Source organism: Oryx dammah, unplaced genomic scaffold (assembly GCF_014754425.2).
Source record: "Oryx dammah isolate SB20612 unplaced genomic scaffold, SCBI_Odam_1.1 HiC_scaffold_10, whole genome shotgun sequence".
Taxonomy (NCBI): domain Eukaryota; kingdom Metazoa; phylum Chordata; class Mammalia; order Artiodactyla; family Bovidae; genus Oryx; species Oryx dammah.
The window spans coordinates 31041766-31062217 of NW_024070194.1; the positions used below are offsets into that span (position 1 = coordinate 31041766).

Genomic DNA, 20452 nt, shown 5'->3' on the forward strand with positions numbered 1-20452 from the left:
TAAAAGCTGAAAAATAACTAAATTCAAAGACGATATGTACTGAGTTCATTTATGAAAGACCCCAAAAGGAAGGACCATGCCTTTTGACATATGTACTGCTTTTTAGGTTAACGGGTGATAGAGAATTTAGGAATCTCCTCCCTATCCCGAATGAATAAATCATCTGCTTTCTTATTCCTTTTAAATATTTAGTAAGATATTTGTCAGTCTGGGAAACAGTAATTGTTTGATTGCTACATACTAGGTAGGTGCTAAGATTTCAAAGGTGAATGAGACAACATTCTGTTTGGAGGGGTGTGAATGGAGAAAGGTGAAGTGAGAATGACCTATTCTTATAAAACTTATTCTTTATAAACTGTGTTGAAGAGCTTCCTTGGTGGTTTAATGGTAAAGAATCTGCCTGCCAGTATAGGAGACAGGATTCCAGCCCTGATCCAGGAGGATCCCACATGCTGAGGAGCATCTAAGCCCTTGCAGTACAACTACTCAGCCTGTACTCTAGAGCCTGGGAGCCGTAGCTACTGAGCCTGCGTGCTACAGCTACTGAATCCTACTCTAGAGCCCATGCTCCACTCTAGAGGCCACTGCAAGGAGAAGCCTGCACACTGTAACTAGAGTAGTCTCCACTCGTCACAACTAGAGAAAAGCCCGCACAGCAATGAAGACCTAGCACAACCAAAAATAAATAAAATTATTTTTAAAATTGTGTTAAATGCTACACTGCTGCTGCTGCTGCTGCTGCTAAGTCGCTTCAGTCGTGTCCGACTGTGTGAGACCCCATAGACGGCAGCCCACCAGGCTCCCCCGTCCCAGGGATTCTCCAGGCAAGAACACTGGAGTGGGTTGCCATTTCCTTCTCCGATGCATGAAAGTGAAAAGTGAAAGTGAAGTCGCTCAGTCGTGTCCGACTCTTTGCAACCCCATGGACTGCAGCCTACCAGGCGCCTCTGTCCATGGGATTTTCCAGGCAAGAGTACTGGAGTGGGGTGCCATCGCCTTCTCCAAATGCTACACTAGTAGAATTTTAAATTAAAAAAAAATTATGTGATAGGGGAGAGTACAAATTAACTTAATAAAAAATATGTAAAATTAATGTGAAAAAATGAAAACTTTTTAAAAGAATATAAAGGATTTTTTAAGAGAGAAATAAATTCAATATTGGTGCTGTGTTCCTGAAATAGAGGTAGTGCTTTTATATGCTTAGGCTAAAGAAATAAATTCAATATTGGTGCTGTGTTCCTGAGAGACTAATAAAGTATTATAAAGATGTTATATAGATGTCAGTGCTCCCCAAGTTATTCTACAGGTTTAATGAAAATTTTTTGTAAGCAGTGGGGTGAGCCTTTTGTAGAGCTTAAAAAATCGCATGCATGGTTCATTTGGAAGGATGAATTCAATAGTTGAAAAAAGTTTTAAAAAGAACAGTAGTTGGACGTCCTGTAGAAGTGGGGAGGGTATGTGACATTTGACCCTCCAGATAGTAACATATCAGAAGGTTAAAGGTATTTAAGGGAGCATGGCATTTGTGTTAGAATAGACAAAACAAGTGTTTAGAGCAGAACAGTAAGTTCAGAAACAGATCTGGGTATGTTGGGAATTTAGAATGTGATAAAAATAACATTTAAAAATCAACGAGATGCCACAGAGTGGGAGCCCACGTGCTGTAACTGCTGGGACTATGCTCCGCAACAACAGAATCCTGTGCACTGCAGCTAGAGAAAAGCCTGCATGCTGCATCACAGAGTCCATACACTACAGTGAAGATCCAGTGCAGCCACAATAATAACTAATAAATAAAAATTTTAAAAAACTCTGGATGAGAAGGATGGAGTATTCAATGAGTGGTCCTGCAACAGTAGGCTATTTTGGAGGAAAATTAAAAAGATTGCTAATTTAGACTATGCTCAAATAATCATGAGATTATAGAGTATGCATCAATTCAGTTCAGTTGTTCAGTTGTGTCCAACTCTTTGTGACCCCATGAGCTGCAGCACGCCAGGCCTCCCTGTCCAACACCAACTCCCAGAGCCTACCCAGACTCATGTCCATTGAGTCGGTGATGCCATCCAGCCATCTCATCCTCTGTCGTCCCCTTCTCCTCCTGCCCTCAATCTTTCCCAGTATGAGGGTCTTTTCAAATGAGTCAGCTCTTCACATCAGGTGGCCAAGGTATTGGAGTTTCAGCTTCAACATCAGACCTTCCAATGAACACCCAGGACTGATCTCCTTTAGGATGGACTGGTTGGATCTCTTTGCAGTCCAAGGGACTCTAAAGAGTGTTCTCCAACACGGCAGTTCAAAAGCATCAATTCTTCAGCGGTCAGCTTTCTTTATAGTCCCAACTCTCATATCCATACATGACTACTGGAAAAACCATAGGCTTGACTAGATGGACCTTTATTGGCAAAGTAATGTCTCTGCTTTTTAATATGCCAAATCGGTATGCATAATACTGAATTAACTAGACTCTTTTTTTTTTTTTGACTGTTCCACACAGCATGCAGAGTCTTAGTTCCTCAACCATGTTAGGACTTGTGCCCCCTATAGTGGACCACCAGGGAATTCCCAGTCACACTTTTCATTCTTTAGAATATACTGAATGATTCTTAAAATAATCTGAACACTCATGGCTGATAGACTACTCTCTAGTATACCTTGCCTTCTGCAATCACTAGTTGAATTTATACTTTCAGGGATCAGTGTATTCTAAACCTGCCAGTTATACTTATTGTAACCTAATTAAATATTCTATAAACCAATGAAATATATAAAATAGTTGTTTTTAAGAAAGTTCAGTTGAAGATCCTGAAAGAATTGGATAAATACAAGTCCCTTCCTCCCTTTTTCTTACTAGTTCCCCACTTTCTTACTAGTTTTGGGCATTGATACTTTAAAAGATTAAGGGAAAAATCTTACTAATCCTTCTGTGCTCAGTTGTCTCACAGATGTCTAAGTTTTTGTTCCACTCTAAAGAAATTGACATTTAAAATCATAGATATGTATTAGGGACATGATCTATGCAGGAAAGAACATGTGAAGCATTAATTAGCATATCTGTACTTAAAGAAAATGCTATGTATGAAAGTAAATGGGTTTAAGTAAAAATGAAATATTTAAGTTACATATATATATATATTTATTTTGATTACCTGGTTTACTGTGTTTTTTCATGTAACCAACCAGGCCCGGGTCCTGTTTGTGTTGGATAAAAGTTTTTACCTGTCCCTGGAAGAAATAGAGACAGTGCTTTTATATGCTTAGGCTAAAGAAAACCTTTCTCCCAAGCATAGTCATCAGACAATTTCTATGAAGAGCCAGAGAGTAAACATTCTAGATTTTGCAGTCCAAAAAGCAAAATTGAGGCTCTTATGTGGGTACTTTATAACAAGAGAGAAAATATATTTCTACAAATTTATTACTGATGAAATTCAAATATGATAATAGTAATAATTTCTGTTACTGCTGAGTACACATTTTGTAATATAGGTACACTAATGAGAAAAATGGTGATACATTTTCCTTAATTGGGGCTCAGAGTTAGTGTTTCCTGTCATCAGAATTGATTGCAAATGTTCATCTGTTATTGCTGATCTATAATGAGATTTTACGAATTTCATCTTTGGAAATATCTTCACACAGATGTATATAGCCAATTGAAATCAGCCCACAAGCATATGGTTTTAATTGAGCATATTAATCTGTTGGGAAGCATTTGTAGAATTGTAGTTTTCTCTTAGTATTTGCCTTTTAGTGTATCATTACATTGTAGATTAATTACTTCCAATTGAAGGTTAGATGTCAGTGCCATAATTACACTGTTAAATAAATTTTGAGACATGGAAAATTTTCTTTGCACTTGCCTTAAAGTCTTAAAAATACTTCCAGAATTATAATTTAATCTAAAATATGTATTCACTGCAAACTTATTGAGAATTGAAATCTCACTTTTTGTTTTAACTTTTTGACAGCACTGGAAGTGTATAAAACAGCTTGACATTACTTACAATTTGAATAATAGTTTTTGTCTAAATGAATTAACTACAGTTTAGATTTCACATATAAGTTCAGTTCTGCCCTATAATGTTAGCTTGAATTTATTAAATATTATAAAACCTACAACAGAAGCTAAGTTTCAAAGCCATCAATGATAATAGTGACTGAAAAGGTTTTAGTGTTCTGAAACTGGAATCTCAGCCCCGAGCCTTAGAAAAATTTTATCACAGTAAAACTTTACAGTTGCTAAGCCATAAAACTCCTGCATGAGCAGGCAAGACAGGTTATTCTGCTTCTGTTGCTGACAGTGATTTAGCTCATGACAGCGAATTAAGTTCACCATTGACACTATTGGTTCATTCAGTAACATGATAAATTTAGATATTTTCCAGAGTACCTGCTGATGAAAAATAATAAACAACCACCTTATATCTTCACAAGCTTTCTAAGTTATCCAACTAAGCCTTTTTTTACTCCATATGTATTTTTACAAACATCATCAGTTATAACTCATCTTTCTACTTCAGCTTGTTCCAAATTAGTATTTCCTCAGTTTCTCACCACATAGACTATTCATAGAAACTGATTCTTCAAATACTTTAAACTTGGCATTAATTCCTTGAGTAAACAACAGCAACTGAGCTGTTAGTAATGTCTAACTCATCAACGGATGGGGTAATTTACTTGAAATCATTTGCCTTAAAAAAAAGATGACAAATTTTATTCCCATTGTCTTCAACCTTTGGAGCAGCTGGTTTTGCTGAAAGGCTAATAACAATCTCAAGCTTAGTTTCTCTGAATACATTTCTTGAGCTCTGGCTGCTGCTGCTGCTGCTGCTGCTAAGTCGCTTCAGTCGTGTCTGACTCTGTGTGACCCCATAGACGGCAGCCCACCAGGCTCCCCCATCCCTGGGATTCTCTAGGCAAGTACACTGGAGCGGGTTGCCATTTCCTTCTCCAATGCATGAAAGTGAAAAGTGAAAGTGAAGTCGCTCAGTCGTGTCTGACTCTTAGTGACCCCATGGACTGCAGCCCACCAGGCTCCTCCATCAATGGGATTTTCCAGGCAAGAGTACTGGAGTGGGGTGCCATCGCCTTCTTAAGCATTATTTTATTTTGCTTTTATTTTTGGTCATGCTAGTTGGCTTGCAGAACCTTAGTTTCCCAACCAGGGATCAAACCAGGACCCCAGCAGTGGCAGCACAGAATCCTAACCACCAGACCGCCAGGGAACTCCTAGGTGCTTTTTACTAACTCACAATTAGCAAATTACTTTCCTTGCTTGGCTAACAAATGAGCTTCTTGGAAATTTACTTTTGTTGCAGCTTAATTTTTTTTTATACTCCTTCCCTTTATTTCTTCCAGAAATTCTGCTGTGATGAGATATTCCACTTCAGATTTTCTACCTTTTTGACCGTTGCTTTCCTGTGAATTGGGAATATTGAGATGACTACTTAGTCTGGTAATGTTTGTATATATTGAATTATTTTACCACAAGCCATAGTGTCATTGCATAATAAACAATGTTTTCTCATGTGACTTGCTAGCAAAATAATCCACACTGTCCACTGTGCATTGAAAAGAGTCCACTTCTCTCTTTTCTTGTTTTAACTTGACAGCTATATACTGGTAATTAAAAAAAAAAACAAAAAACTATCATAGTATGCCAGTATGTGTGTGTGGCACTCAGAATGCTGTTGACTTGTAACTTGGTCACTGTGATTTGTGGTACACTGAAGAGCAGTGTGAAGCTCTAAGCAACACATGTACAAGGAGCTACTTGATTCTGCTATTGTAATGATGAAGCTAGCCATACATAGCGAACATGTACATGAATGAGTACAACTGCATTTGATATTATTTGTGGACACTGGAGTTTGAATTTCATATAGTTTTCATATCATGAAATAGTACTCTATTTTTTCTAAACATTAAAAAATGTAAAAATGTTTCTTAACTTGCAGATCTTACTAACATCAGATAGTTTACTCATCTTTATTTAAGGTAAAGCATTACACAAGGCCAAAATCAAGAAGGAAAAGGTTGCATAAAATGTGCCTGCTTGAAAAGATAATATAAGCAAAACTAGATGATGAACTGCAGTTTTGCAACAGTGTGTCAGGAAAGGGTTAATATCATTCTAGAATGAAAGAGTAGCTACAGAAAAGAAACAGACCAATACTCTATTAGAAAAATGGGCAAAGATGGTTTACCAATTAAATACAAATGTCAGTAACTGTGAACTGTTGATCTAACACCGAACCAGGAAAGGCAAACGAAAACATGGCAGGCTTTCACTTTTCACTTAATACAACTTGAATATTGCTTGAGACTTTTACAAGAAGCAAACATTTGTCAATGTTTAAAAACCAGCAAGCAAGTAAACAAAAGTTTTCTTATAATTTTGCTGCTTGTTTTTCTGGTCCCTAAGTTTTCTTAACACGACCAACAGTACTGTTTACTAACAGTTACCGACCGCTTCCTGGGTTGCCAGGCACAGCACTTCACGTATCAACTGTAATCTTCGATTCACCTCATGCGGGGTAGATACTGTTAAGAGGATGGGAAAGAGGAGGCGGGGAAGGTGAAATAATTTGTTCTGAGCCACACGGGGAGTGAGGGAGGCAGGGTTGTGAACCCAACAAATCTGCCTACAGAGATACCTTCTTTACCACCAAGCCATGCTGATGGTGTCACTTGACTCTGCTGATAAGAAATCTCCACATTTGTAAACAACTGCATAGTATGTGGTATTAATTCTTTTCTATTTTCTCCATAGTGATTATCATGCTCTGAAATTACCTTGCCCATCTACTACTTGTTTATTTGTTCATCACTTGAGTCTCATTTACCACACTATTAAAACAGAAGTTGCTTGTGATAGATGCTGGGGAAATATCCATGATTAAGGCCCTATAGTAAAAGAATATTTATACCTGTATCTGACACATAGTAGGAACTCCAGAAATATTTGTCTAACAAGTTAAAGTTAAGGACAAATTGTGGCAACTGAAACTTTCCTTATATCCCTTCTGTCCCTCAGAAAGTATTAACAAGGTTTACAAGTGAAAGCATATTTAACATCAGTTAATATTAAGGTATCGTGTGGACCATAGCCTTGTCTAACTCAGTGAAACTATGAGCCATGCCGTGTAGGGCCACCCAAGATGGACGGGTCATGATGGAATGTTCTCACAAAATGTGGTCCACTAGAGAAAGGAATGGCAAACCACTTCAGTATTCCTGCCTTGAGAACCCTATGAACAATATGAAAAGGCAAAAAGATAGGACACTGAAAGATGAACTCCCCAGGTCGGTAGGTGCTACTGGAGATCAGTGGAGAAATAACTCTAGAAAGAATGAAGAGACAGAGCCATAGCAAAAACAACACCCAGTTGTGGATGTGACTGGTGATGGAGGCAAGATCTGATGCTGTAAAGAGTAATATTGCATAGGAACCTGGAATGTTAGGTCCATGAATCAAGGCAAATTGGAATTGATCAAACAGGAGATGGCAAGAGTGAATGTCAACAATTTAGGAATCAGCAAACTAAAATGGACTGGAATGGGTGAATTTAACCCAGATAACCATTATATCTACTACTGTGGGCAAGAATCTCTTAGAAGAAATTGAACAGCCATCATAGTCAACAAAAGAGTCCGAAATGCAGTACCTGGATGCAGTCTCAAAAACAACAGAATGATCTCTGTTCGTTTCCAAGGAAAACCATTTACTATCACGGTAATCCAAGTCTGTGCCCCAACCAGTAATGCTGAAGAAGCTGAAGTTGAACAGTTCTCTGAAGACCTACAAGACCTTCTAGAATTGACACCAAAAAAGATGTCCTTTTCATTATAGGGGACTGGAATGCAAAAGTAGGAAGTCAAGAAAAACCTGGAGTAACAGGCAAATTTGGCCTTGGAGTAAAGGGCAAAGGCTAATAGAGTTTTGCCAAGAGAATGCACTGGTCATAGCAAACACCCTCTTCCAATAACATAAGAGAAGACTCTACACACGGACATTACCAGATGGTCAACACCAAAATGAAATTGATTATATTCTTTGCAGCCAAAGATGGAGAAGCTCTGTATAGTCACCAAAAACAAGACCAGGAGCTGACTGTGGCTCAGATCATGAGCTCCTTATTGCCAGATTCAGACTTAAATTGAAGAAAGTAGGGAAAACCACTAGACCATTCAGGTATGACCTAAATCAAAGCCCTAACGATTATACAGTGGAAGTGAGAAATAGATTTAAGGGACTAGATCTGATAGATTGCCTGTTGAACTGTAGATGGAGGTTTGTGACATTGTACAGGAGACAGGGAGCATGACCATCCCCGAGGAAAAAAAATGCAAAAAGGCAAAATGGCTGTCTGAGGAGGCCTTACAAATACCTGTGAAAAGAGAAACAAAAAGCAAAGGAGAAAAGGAAAGATATACCCACTTGAACGAAGAGTTCCAAAGAATAGCAAGAAGAGATAAGAAAGCCCTCCTCAGTGATCACTGCAGAGAAATAGGGGAAAACAACAGAATGGGAAAGACTAGAGATGTCTTCAAGAAAATTAGAGATACCAAGGGAACATTAATTGCTGGATCATCAAAAAAGCAAGAGAGTTTCAGAAAAACATCTATTCCTGCTTTATTGACTATGCCAAAGCCTTTGACTGTGTGGATCACAATAAACTGTGGAAAATTCTGAAAGAGATGGGAATCCCAGACCACCTGACCTGCCTCCTGAGAAATCTGTATGCAGGTCAGGAAGCAACAGTTAGAATTGGACATGGAACAACAGACTGGTTCCAAATAGGAAAAGGAGTACATCAAGGCTGTATATTGTCACCCTGCTTATTTAACTTCTATGCAGAGTACATCATGAGAAATGCTGGGCTGGAAGAAGCACAAGCTGGAATCAAGATTGCTGGGAGAAATATCAATAACCTCAGATATGCAGATGACACCACCTATATGGCAGAAAGTGAAGAAGAGCTAAAGGGCCTCTTGATGAAAGTGAAAGAGGAGAGTGAAAAAGTTGGCTTAAAGCTCAACATTCAGAAAACTAAGATCATGGCATCCGGTCCCATGACTTCATGGGAAACAAATGGGGAAACAGGAGCTGACTTTATTTTTCTGTGCTCCAAAATCATTGCAGATGGTGATTGCAGCCGTGAAATTAAAAGACACTTACTCCTTGGAAGGAAAGTTATGACCAACCTAGACAGCATATTAAAAAGCAGAGACATTACTTCGCCAACAAAGGTCCATCTAGTCAAGGCTATGGTTTTTCCAGTGGTCATGTATGGATGTGAGAATTGGACTATAAAGAAACCTGAGCACCGAAGAATTGATGCTTTTGAACTGTGGTGTTGGAGAAGACTCTTGAGAGTCCCTTGGACTGCAAGGAGATCCAACCAGTCCATCCTAAAGGAGATCAGTCCTGGGTGTTCATTGGAAGGTCTGATGTTGAAGCTGAAACTCCAATACCTTGGCCACCTGATGCGAAGAGCTGACTCATTTGAAAATCCTGATACTGGGAAAGATTGAGGGCAGGAGGAAAAGGGAATGACAGAGGATGAGATGGTTGGATGGCATCACTGACTCAATGGACGTGGGTTTGGGTGGACTCTGGAGTTGGTGATGGACAGGGAGGGCTGGCGTGCTGCAGTTCATGGGATCAAAAAGATTTGGACACGACTGAGCAACTGAACTGAATGGTGTTTCTGAAAGAGCAGAAAGTTGTAATTTTGATGAAGTTCAAATTATCACTTGAAAAGATACCTATTTGTTTATTTTGGCTGTGCTGGGCTTCGTTGCTACACATGGGCTTTCTCTAGCTGCGAGCTGGAGCTCCTCTAGTTGTCGTGCAAGGGCTTCTCATTGTGATGGCTTCTGTTGCAGGGCTTAGGCTCTAGGCATGCGAGCTTTAGTAGCTGTGGTGCATGGCTTCAGTAGTTGCCGCTTGTGGACTCCAGAGTGCATGCTCATTAGTTGTGGCACATGGGCTCAGTTGCCCCGAAGCATGTAGGATCTTTCCAGACTGGGGATCGAACCAGTCCTTGTATTGCAAGGTGAATTCTTAACCACTGAACCACCAGGGAAGCCACAGATTAATTACTTTGTTTTTTTTTTAATGATTCATGCTTCTTGTGTCCAGTCTAAGAAGTCTTCGTCTATCTGTGGTTGACAACTCTAAAATGACCCCTGATGACCCACACTTGTGTAGAATTTCCTTCTCTTGAATGTGTACTGGACCTGTGAATTTGCTGAAATTTTATTTTGGTGCTTAATGTTACATTACATTACAAAAGAGATATTAAAGATGTGATCAAGTTACTAATAAAAGTGACTTTGAGTCAATAAAAGGAGATTATGCAGAAAGGCCTAACTTAAAATTTGGGTCCAGAGTCAGAGCAAGAAAGAGTCGGGTAAGTTAAAACATGAGAAGAATTGAATTAGAGGGAGATTTTTCCATTGCTGACTTTGAAGATGAAAGTCCGTATGACAAGAATTGCAGATGACCTCTAGCAGCTGAGAATGGCCCGTGTGAGATAGGAGGGAAGCGGGCAGGGCCCAACTGTTAAAGAATGACATAGCCATTGAGGATATGACAAAAACTAGTTAGAACCAACTAAGCGCAAGATGGTGTAAGATGACTTACAGTAGACCTTTAACCTCATTATATGCTCATTATAATGTGTTATGCTAAATAACACACCCAACCAGTACCAGGACAGTTCGAAGGCTGGCCATAAAGGGCCAAAAAGTGGGCAGTTGCCCAATTCCTGGAAATCCCTACTGCTTCCCCCCAATATTTGGAGTTACGTAGCCCAAAAAACCAACCACTCTTATCTCACCTTCTGAGATGGGCCACTTTCTGTCTATGGAATGTGTATCTCCTAGGACCCTGTTGCCTTCTGATACAAGCCCATATTCTATCTGCGGGGTGTGATTTTCACTCTGCTTCCGACTTACTGTTAAATTCTTCCCTGTACAAAGTCAAGGACTCTCACTTAGCTGCCTATCCTAGTGACTCTCCCCTAAGACCTAGGATGTGACCATTCTCTCATGCCCTCTTCTGCCACAGCTGAATAAGAAGTAACAAAGGAATAGGGCCCGTTGTCTAACAGCTGTAAGGAACTGAATTCTACCACAATTATGTGCACTTGAAAGAGGTTTATTTGAAGATAAAAAAAGATAAGATTGTGTGCTTTAAAGATTGAGTTTAATATATGGAAATATTGGGTGTCATCCAAAATATAAAATTACTTTTACATATTCATTTATTAATTTTCAGTTTTAAATGGCAGCTTCCTCTTTTAAAAAACATCAGGAGCCTGGTTTTCTTGTCTGTTTCCTGAGGAAGCAAAAAGGCAGAAACTTGGTGAATAGCAAGACCAGTGGTTGCTATAGTAAGCATGGGACTTCCTGACAATGGCTCTATTAACCGTAGGAAATGGAACCATGGGAGTGTTCTAATTTGCCATAAGATTTTGTTTCCCATCTTTAGAGTAAGAGGTTCTGCTATACCAAGGAATTGACTCTTCCAGTTTATTTAGTCAGACAGTGATTAGAAAGCCTCACTGTCTGTGTACATTGCACCATACTTAGGAGTTTTGTAATTATATGACAAGTATGAGATATTTTAAATAGAGCTTTGAAACTTTACTTCTGAAGGAAGCTTTTCCTCTAGTGGATATTGATGTACCTTGGTTATAGGCCTTATTCTACCAGTGGTGAGAGCATAGATTTTGGAATCATGTGTGCCTGGGTTGGAGAAGGAACCCACTCCAGTATTCTGCCTGAAAAATTCCATGGACAGAGGAGCCTGGTGGACTGTAGTCCATGGGGTGACAGTGTCAGACATGATTTAGCGACTAAACCAGCATACCTCAGTTTGAGTCTCAGTCTTGTCACCTACTAGTTGTTTGACTGTGGACAAGTTATTTAACTGTTCTATGCCACAGTTTCTTCATCTACGAATTGAAGCGTCTATTTTCTGTGCTTGTTTGAAGATACGTTAAATACTGTGCATTATATACTTTGATACAGTGCCTAACACTAAGCATTAACAAATGGTTATTATTACAGTCTGTTGAGCTGCTGTTTTTTTAGATGTGTCTGGTTATGTCTTTTATTTAATTTTTTCCTTTTACTATGCCTTGTTTTTCTTTCTTTAATTGAATGACTTTGAAGATGTGATTATGGTTGAAGGTGCCACTTAGAAAGGACAGGTGTGTAGAAGGCATAAAGGCTGCTCATAGACCCAACTGTAGTGGTAACTAGCCACTGTATTGGCATCTCAAATTCATTGTTTCAAGACCTATACAGCATTTCAAGGCCTTGAAAAGGACAAAAAGCACCCAGAAAACAAATGGAGCAGTTATTGAAGCATTGAATAAAGATCATTATTATTTGTACTTAATGAATATGTTCCACGTTTGCCTGAGCCTTTAGATAATGCATTTTAAAATGTTACTGTTAAGTTCAAGAATGAGCCAAACTAAAAAGAAACTGTCGTCTTAGAACAGACATATTTCTTAGCTTCAAGAATCTTACTGTCAGTTGAAGGAGGCCATAAACACTTAGAATAGTGTGTGACAAGTACTTTACTAGAGGTAATGATTGACTCTGATGACTAAGGGAGAAGAGGGAATTGGGACACCTAGGATCTCTGGCTTTGGTAAAGCGGAAGACCAGAGCTTGCAAACTGATAGCCTTTGCACAGCCCACAAACTAAGAGTTGTTTTAACATCCTTAAATGGTTGGGAAAAAGTCAAATCAAAAGAAGAATGATATTTTATGACATATGGTTATTATGTAAAATTCAAATTTCAGTGTTCTGAAATGAAATTGAACTATAGCTACAGTTAACCTTTTGTCTGTTGCAGCTTTTATGCTACAACAGCAGAGCTGAGTAGCTGTGACAGAGGCTGTATGACCTCCAAAGCCAAATGTTTACTGTGTGGCTCTTCACAGAAAAAGTTTGCTGGACCTGGGATAAAGGGTGATTTTTATCTACTATTGTTCAGTCGCTAAGTTGTGTGCAACTCTTATGACACCATGGACTACAGCACACAAGTCTTTCCTGTCCTTTACTATGTCCCGGAATTTGCTCAGATTCATGTCCATTGAGGTGGTGATGCCATCCAGCCATCTCATCCTCTGGCACCCCCTTCTCCTCACCCCTTTCTCCTCCTTTAGTCTTTCTCAGCATCAGGGTCTTTTCCAGTGAGTTGGCTTTTCACATCAGGTGGCCAAAGTATTGGAGCTTCAGCATCAATCCTTCCAATAAATATTCAGGGTTGATTTCCTTTTGGATTGACTGGTTTGGTCTCCTTTTCCAGCACCACAGTTTGAAAGCATGAATTTTTCAGTGCTTAGCCTTCTTTACAGTCCATCCATACATGACTACTGGAAAAACCATAGCTTTAACTATACAGACCTTTGTTGGCAAATTGATGTCTCTGCTTTATAATATGCTTAGGCTGGGTTTGTCATAGCTTTTCTTCCAAGGAGCAAGCATCACCATGATCTTAGTTTTTTAAATGTTGAATTCATTGCCATGATCTTAGTTTTTTGAATTTTAAGCCAGCCTTTTCATTCTCCTCTTTCACCTTCAAGAGGCTCTGTAGTTCCTCTTTGCTTTCTGCCATTAGGGTGGTATCATCTGCGTATCTGAGCTGCTTGATATTTCTCCCAGTAATGTTGATTCCAGCTTGTTGATTCTGGTTGAGTAATGATGGGACTTGTGGCAGTGGTCAGATTCACAGTTTGGTGGTATAAAAAGATTATGAAATCTTTGAAGATTGTTGTTGACTGTTTATCAAGAGGAGTTCCTGTGGAGACAAAGTGAGAGTGTATGTCAAAGGGTATGAAGTAGAGGAGGAGGGACACTAAATGTACTGTTGAGAAAATTGGCAGGGAAGGAGAGGGGAGAAAGTGATAGCTGGGAATGGAAGGCATTAGAGATTTCGTTTGAAAGGTTCTTTAAGATGGTAAAGGCTTGTGTCTATTCATGCACTGAGGGAGTCAGCACTTGCTAACTGCCTGGAATGGTGGTATTGGATGCCACCATTCAGTTTTTCATAGAGACACATTTTGAACAGTTCTTGGGATAATCTTACTTTACCCTTTTTGGAATTGTATGTTTAATGTGCTTCCTACATTTAGATATATTACCCCTTTAGCTGGAAAGAGAAATAGACATCAGTCAGTTCAGTTCAGTCGCTCAGTCGTGTCCGACCCTTTGCAATCCCATGAATTGCAGCACGCCAGGTCTCCCTGTCCATCACCAACTCCCGGAGTTTACCCAAACTCATGTCCGTCGAGTCGGTGATGCCATCCAGCCATCTCATCCTCTGTCGTCCCCTTCTCTTGCCCCCAATCCCTCCCAGCATCAGATTCTTTTCCAATGAGTCAACACTTCACAGGATGTGGCCAACATATTGGAGTTTCAGCTTTAGCATCAGTCCTTCTAAAGAACACCCAGGACTGATCTTTAGGATGGACTGGCTGGATCTCCTTGCAGTCCAAGGGACTCTCAAGAGTCTTCTCCAACACCACAGTTCAAAAGCATCAATTCTTCGGTGCTCAGCTTTCTCCACAGTCCAACTCTCACATCCATACATGACCACAGGAAAAACCACAGCCTTGACTAGATGGACCTTTGTTGACAAAGTAATGTCTCTGCTTTTCAATATGCTGTCTAGGTTGGTCATAGCTTTTCTTCCAAGGAGTAAGCGTCTTTTAATTTCACGGCTGTGGTCACCATCTGCAGTGATTTTGGAGCCCCAAAAAAATAAAGTCGGCCACTGTTTCCACTGTTTCCCCATCTATTTCCCATGAAGTGATGGGACCAGATGCCATGATCTTCGTTTTCTGAATGTTGAGCTTTAAGCCAACTTTTTCACTCTCCTCTTTCACTTTCATCAAGAGGCTTTTTAGTTCCTCTTCACTTTCTGCCATAAGGGTTGTGTCGTCTGCATATCTGAGGTTATTGATATTTCTCCCGGCAATCTTGATTCCAGCTTGTGGTTCTTCTAGCCCAGCGTTTCTCATGATGTACTCTACATATAAGTTAAATAAGCAGGGTGACCATATACAGCCTTGATGTACCCCTTTTCCTATTTGGAATCAGTCTCTTGTTCCATGTCCAGTTCTAACTGTTGCTTCCTGACCTGCATATAGGTTTCTCAAGAGGCAGGTCAGGTGGTCTGGGATTCCCATCTCTTTCAGAATTTTCCACAGTTTATTGTGATCCACCCAGTCAAAGGCTTTGGCATAGTCAATAAAGCAGGAATAGATGTTTTTCTGAAACTCTCTTGCTTTTTTGATGATCCAGCGGATGTTGGAAATTTGATCTCTGGTTCCTCTGTTTTTTCTAAAACCAGCTTGAACATCTGGAAGTTCACAGTTCACGTATTGCTGAAGCCTGGCTTGGAGTATTTTGAGCATTACGTTACTAGCATGTGAGATGAGTGCAATTGTGCGGTAGTTTGAGCACTCTTTGGACATAGGCATTGAGAAACAAGGCCAACAAATGTTCTTCCCTCATCCTATGTGGGGCATTGATCTCATCTATGAAAACATGAGGATGAATGAACAGGCTCCATTGTCTCTTCTGAAAGTCTTTATAAACAAATGAGGAACCCGATGAAGTCTGTGAAGCCCAATGCCTGATCTTTTCGTTTCTTGGTACCTGGGCATATGCTTTTTTTTTAAGAACACCAGTAATTTGTTTATGACTCACTCCTTAGTGAATTTTTGGGCACAGTGTGTACAAAATATACCAGTTTATCCTACCATTAGAATATTTCCTTAGGAGCAGAATTTAGCATCTTCTAATGGTTTTATTATTATGTATCAGTAATAGATGGTGGTTAAGGAATATTTCCCTGGTGGCTCAGATGGTGAAAGAATCTGCCTGCAGTGCAGGGGAGCCAGTTTAGTCCCTGGGTTTGGAAGATCCCCTGGAGAAACCCACTCCAGTATTCTTGTCTGGAGAATTCCATGGACAGAGGAACTTGGCGGGCTGCCGTCCATGGGGTCACACAGAGTTGGACATGACTGAGCAACTAACGCTAATAAGGAATACTTAAATAGTGCAGAGGTCTCACCATCGTTAACATTTTAGTTTATTTAATTGGGAGGCATATTTTTCCCCAGTGGTTTTTGTTACTCCATCAGTGTAAGTACTACACTTAATATATGTGCCAATTGGGTTCTCCAGGAATTAGATTGAGATGGAATAGGAAAGCAAAGGGCTTTTTGAGGAGTAATGCCTGTGAAGTGGCAGAACAGATTAGGTTGGGCACTGCCATCAGACTGCAGTGCACACCTGACAAAATCTGTTAGCCCAGATGGCCAAATTGACTGGTTTGAAAAGTCTAGACCGTTGTACCACCCCACATTGTCCACTCGTTGGCTAGGGACAGTCCTGAGGAAAGGATACTCTCTATTTGAAAGCTAAGGTGAATTCTGAAGGGATTAACAGCAGGAAGCTGTCAGTTTACCAGTCTCCACAACTAAATAAGAAGTCCCTTTCTGAAGAGGGTTCTGAGCAGTAAAGCTTTGTGTCTGCCAGGACATAAAGTGTCAGTCCTGCTCACATCAGGAGGGTGGCTACTATCAAACCAGAAAACAAGTGTTGGTGAGGATGTGGGGAAATTGGAACATTGTGCACTGTTGGTGGGGATGTAAAGTGGTATATAGCAGCTGTGGAAAATGTTTTGGAGATATTTTTAAAAATTAAACATATAATTACCACATGATTCAGCAATTCTGCTTCTGGTATATGCCCAAAAGAATTGAAAGTGATCCCAAAAGCTCAGCTTCTCTGTACACTGGTGCTGCAATTTTGGGTGAAATAGTGAAGGGTAGCTTTATTATTTTCCCAGAGAAAGGGGCCCATAGTGGGCTAATGCCCTTAAAACCATGTGTCCCAACTTGAGGAAGATAGTGAGAAGTTTTATAGTAATTGTTTAAAGAGGGCATGATCAACTTGTGCACATTCTTCTGATGGGTTCAGTCAGTTCAGCACAGTCATGTCCAACTGTTTGCAACCCCATGGACTGAAGCACACCAGGCCTCCCTGTCCCATCACCAACTCCCAGAGTTTACTCAAACTCTTGGCCATTGAGTCGGTGATGCCTTCCAAGCAACTCATCCTCTCATCCCCTTCTCTTGCCTTCAGCCTTTCCCAGCATTGGGGTCTTTTCCAGTGAGTCAGTTCTTTGCATCAGGTGGCCAAAGTAGTGGAGTTTCAGCTTCAGCATCAGTCCTTCCAATGAATATTCAGGACTGATTTCCTTTAGGATAGACTGGTTGGATCTCCTTGCAGTCCAAGGGACTCTCAAGAGTCTTCTCCAACACCACAGTTCAAAAGCATCAATTCTTTGGCACTCAGCTCTCTTTATAGTCCAACTCTCACATCCAAACATGACTATTGGAAAAACCATAGCTTTGACTAGATAGACCTTTGTTGACAAAGTAATGTCTCTGCTTTTTAATATGTTATCTAAGTTTGTCATAGCTTTTCTTCCTAAGAGCAAGCGTCTTTTAATTTCACAGTTGCATTAACCATCTGCAGTGATTTTGGAGCCCCCCAAAATAAAGTCTCTCACTGTTTCCATTGTTACCCCATCTATTTGCCATAAAGTGATGGGACCGTATGCCATGATCTTAGTTTTCTGAATGTTGAGTTTTAAGCCAACTTTTTCACTCTTCTCTTTCATTTTCATCAAGAGGCTCTTAAGTTCTTTACTTTCTGCCATAACGGTGGTGTCATCTGTGTATCTGAGGTTGTTGATATTTCTCCCAGCAATCTTAGAGTCAGACACGCCTGAGTGACTGGACTGAACTGATCTTGATTCCAGCTTGTGCTTCATCCAACCCGGCACATCTCATGATATATGCTGCATATAAGTTAAATAAGCAGGGTGACAATATGCAGCCTTGATGTACTCCTTTCCCTATTTGAAAACAGTCTGTAGTTCCATGTACAGTTCTAACTGTTGCTTCTTGACCTGCATACAGATTTCTCAGGAGGCAGGTAAGGTGGTCTGGTATTCCCATCTCTTTAAGAATTTTCCATACAGTCAAAGGCTTTGGCATAGTCAGCAAAGCAGAAGTAGATGTTTTTCTGGAACTCTTGCTTTTTCAGTGATCCAACAGATGTTGGCAATTTGATCTCTGGTTCCTCTGGAAAATGTCAGTTTTCATTCCTATCCCAAAGAAAGGCAATGCCGAAGAATGTTCAGGCTACTGCACAATTGCACTCATCTCACACGCTAGCAAAGTAATGCTCAAAATTCTCCAAGCCAGGCTTCAATAGTACATGAACTGTGAACTTCCAGCTGTTGAAGCTGGAATTAGAAAAGGCAGAGAATAGTGAATGCAGACTCTATAGTCTTTTTCCAAGGGAGAAAACTGAGGCTTAAGGAAGTTTATAGATTTGGCCTTTAGACACTTAGGTTGCAGAGGTTAGACCTGAGGGTGTTTTTGACCAATGCTGGGGTTTTCAGCTTTGGCCTTTGGGGATACTTCTTTGTTTTGGAAGGGCCATCCTATGATTTGTTAATCAAAACTGTCTTCAGCCATTGCCAGATGTCCCCTATGGGAATGTTATGGTACATAAATACCCCTACCATGGAATAGTCCAGGTTTTTGGACAAGGGAGGAGTGTTCCATCCTATCTCCTACAATAAGGACCTAATATATTGTTGAATTCCGTTCTCATGAGCTCGTCAGTGATCTGAATTAACTATTTTAGATGAAGTTTTGTGCTTTGACTCCTGGAACGTTCAGTACAACTCTGTGAGATATCTTGGTAGAGTGTACCCCTCTCCCCCAGAACAACCAGTGCTCTTTAAATAGGGCTGTTTCATCTTTCTAAAAGTTTTTTTTTTCTTTAGTTGCAGGTGGCACAACTGAAAAAGGTTTTTAATGGAATTCCAATGAGTGTTGATGGATGATGCAGTTCAAGTAGCTAAAGAGGTAAAACCTGAAGTACAAGGAAACATTTGTCACCCAAATTATTGTCTTTGCAAAATATAGCTAAAATCATATTTTCTCCTACTCCCATTTAATTTCCAGGCTATAAGAGTAGGTTTTCTTTTTTTTTTCTTTTTAAGAATATTTTTATTTATTTATTTGGCTGTGTCAAGTCTTTGTTGCGGCATGCGGGATCTTGAGTTGCAGCATGAGAAATCCTAGTTGTGGCCTGTGGGATCTAGCTTCTCCACTAGGGATCAAACCCAGGCCCCTTGCATTGGAAACACAGAGTCTTAGCCACTGGGTCACTGGGGAAGTCCCAAGGGTAGGGTGTTATTTTATTTTATTTTTTTAATGCTTAAAAATGTTATAATTAAAAAAAAATGTTATAATTTCCATCAGTTAAGACACTGGTTCTCAACCTGGTCATGAATCAGGATCACTTAAAGAGCTTTAAGAAATAAAAGACCAAAATATCTGTACCCTGCTGTCCTGCCCTTGTTGAATCAAAGTTTCTCTGGGTAGAGCAGAGATGATCCTGATGTCAACTACAAATTGGCACTTGCCATTTGCCTCTGCAAGGATCAAATTACAAGTTGCAACCGCTGACCTTCAACCCCACCCTGAAAGGATTCAGGGTGGAGATCAGGAATGAGGCACTCTGTGCTCTGGGAAAAACTGGCAGAACACGCCTTCAAATAGTTAGATATTTTCAGGAGAAGATTTTATGAGCCCCCTTCTTACATCTCCTCATATCTAGAAAAGCACTAAAATCATTCATGGTGACATGTGCTCCTCGTGACTAGCAGTCACCTTTACGAGACTGGCAGCAACGTTCTGCAGAAATGTGTGCCTGATTGCATGTATTCTGCCCTCACCAAAATCACATAATACACTGACCTTCCTACCACCTCTTCAGAAGGGTTTCTTAGAGCTCCTGAATTGCTGCCTCCTAGGTTATAGTTGGCATTTTGCTCCAAATAAAGCTTAACTCACAACTCACATTGTGCGTTTTTTTTAGTTGACACTGATAAAGATCCTTGTTGAAGAGCTGATGCAATGAGAGTTTCAAAGAATTCAGTACAACTTGTATTAAAAAGGAAAAGCAGATTTTCATTATCAACTTACCCATCATTCCAAGTTTTAAACAGTAGTGTAAACCAGCACTACAGTTTTGGAAAATCATTGAGTATTTTCTACAAGCTAATATACATGTATCCAATAATCCAGAAATTCTACCCCTAGGTATTTACCCTTGAGAAATGAAAATATATGTCTCCGTAAAGACTTGCATGTAAATATTCACTGTAGCTTTATTTATAATAGCAAAAAAGAAAAAAAAAAAGGAAATAATTAAATGTCTAAAAATGGGTGAAAAGATGAATAAATTGTGATACATTCATACAATGGAATTGTACTCAGCAATAGAGAGGAATGAACCTCTGCACAATATGGATGAATCTCACAG

General features: G+C 39.8%; 1 protein-coding gene and 1 long non-coding RNA gene across 11 annotated transcripts in view; one reads left to right on the forward strand and one right to left on the reverse strand.

The window, feature by feature from the left end:
• The window catches only part of PTPRA (protein tyrosine phosphatase receptor type A), a 163193-nt gene that overhangs the window by 27865 nt on the left and 114876 nt on the right, over nucleotides 1–20452 (forward strand). For 4 of the 10 annotated variants that reach the window (XM_040247798.1, XM_040247807.1, XM_040247802.1 and 1 more), the window contains exons 2-3: nucleotides 5359–5455; nucleotides 18906–18987. The exons of 2 other annotated variants lie outside the window; for them this stretch is intronic. In XM_040247798.1, the coding sequence (XP_040103732.1) occupies nucleotides 18958–18987 (30 nt within the window). In that variant the 5' untranslated portion in view covers nucleotides 5359–5455; nucleotides 18906–18957. The remainder of the gene's footprint in view (nucleotides 1–5358; nucleotides 5456–18905; nucleotides 18988–20452) is intronic. 4 more of the 10 variants (XM_040247800.1, XM_040247801.1, XM_040247808.1 and 1 more) reach the window with 2 other exon arrangements.
• LOC120868881 lies at nucleotides 484–20142 on the reverse strand. The gene is made up of 5 exons (XR_005722334.1): nucleotides 20069–20142; nucleotides 9204–9207; nucleotides 4592–4597; nucleotides 2463–2466; nucleotides 484–496 (listed from the first exon to the last, which is right to left on the reverse strand). It is a non-coding gene; the product is annotated as an uncharacterized LOC120868881 (long non-coding RNA).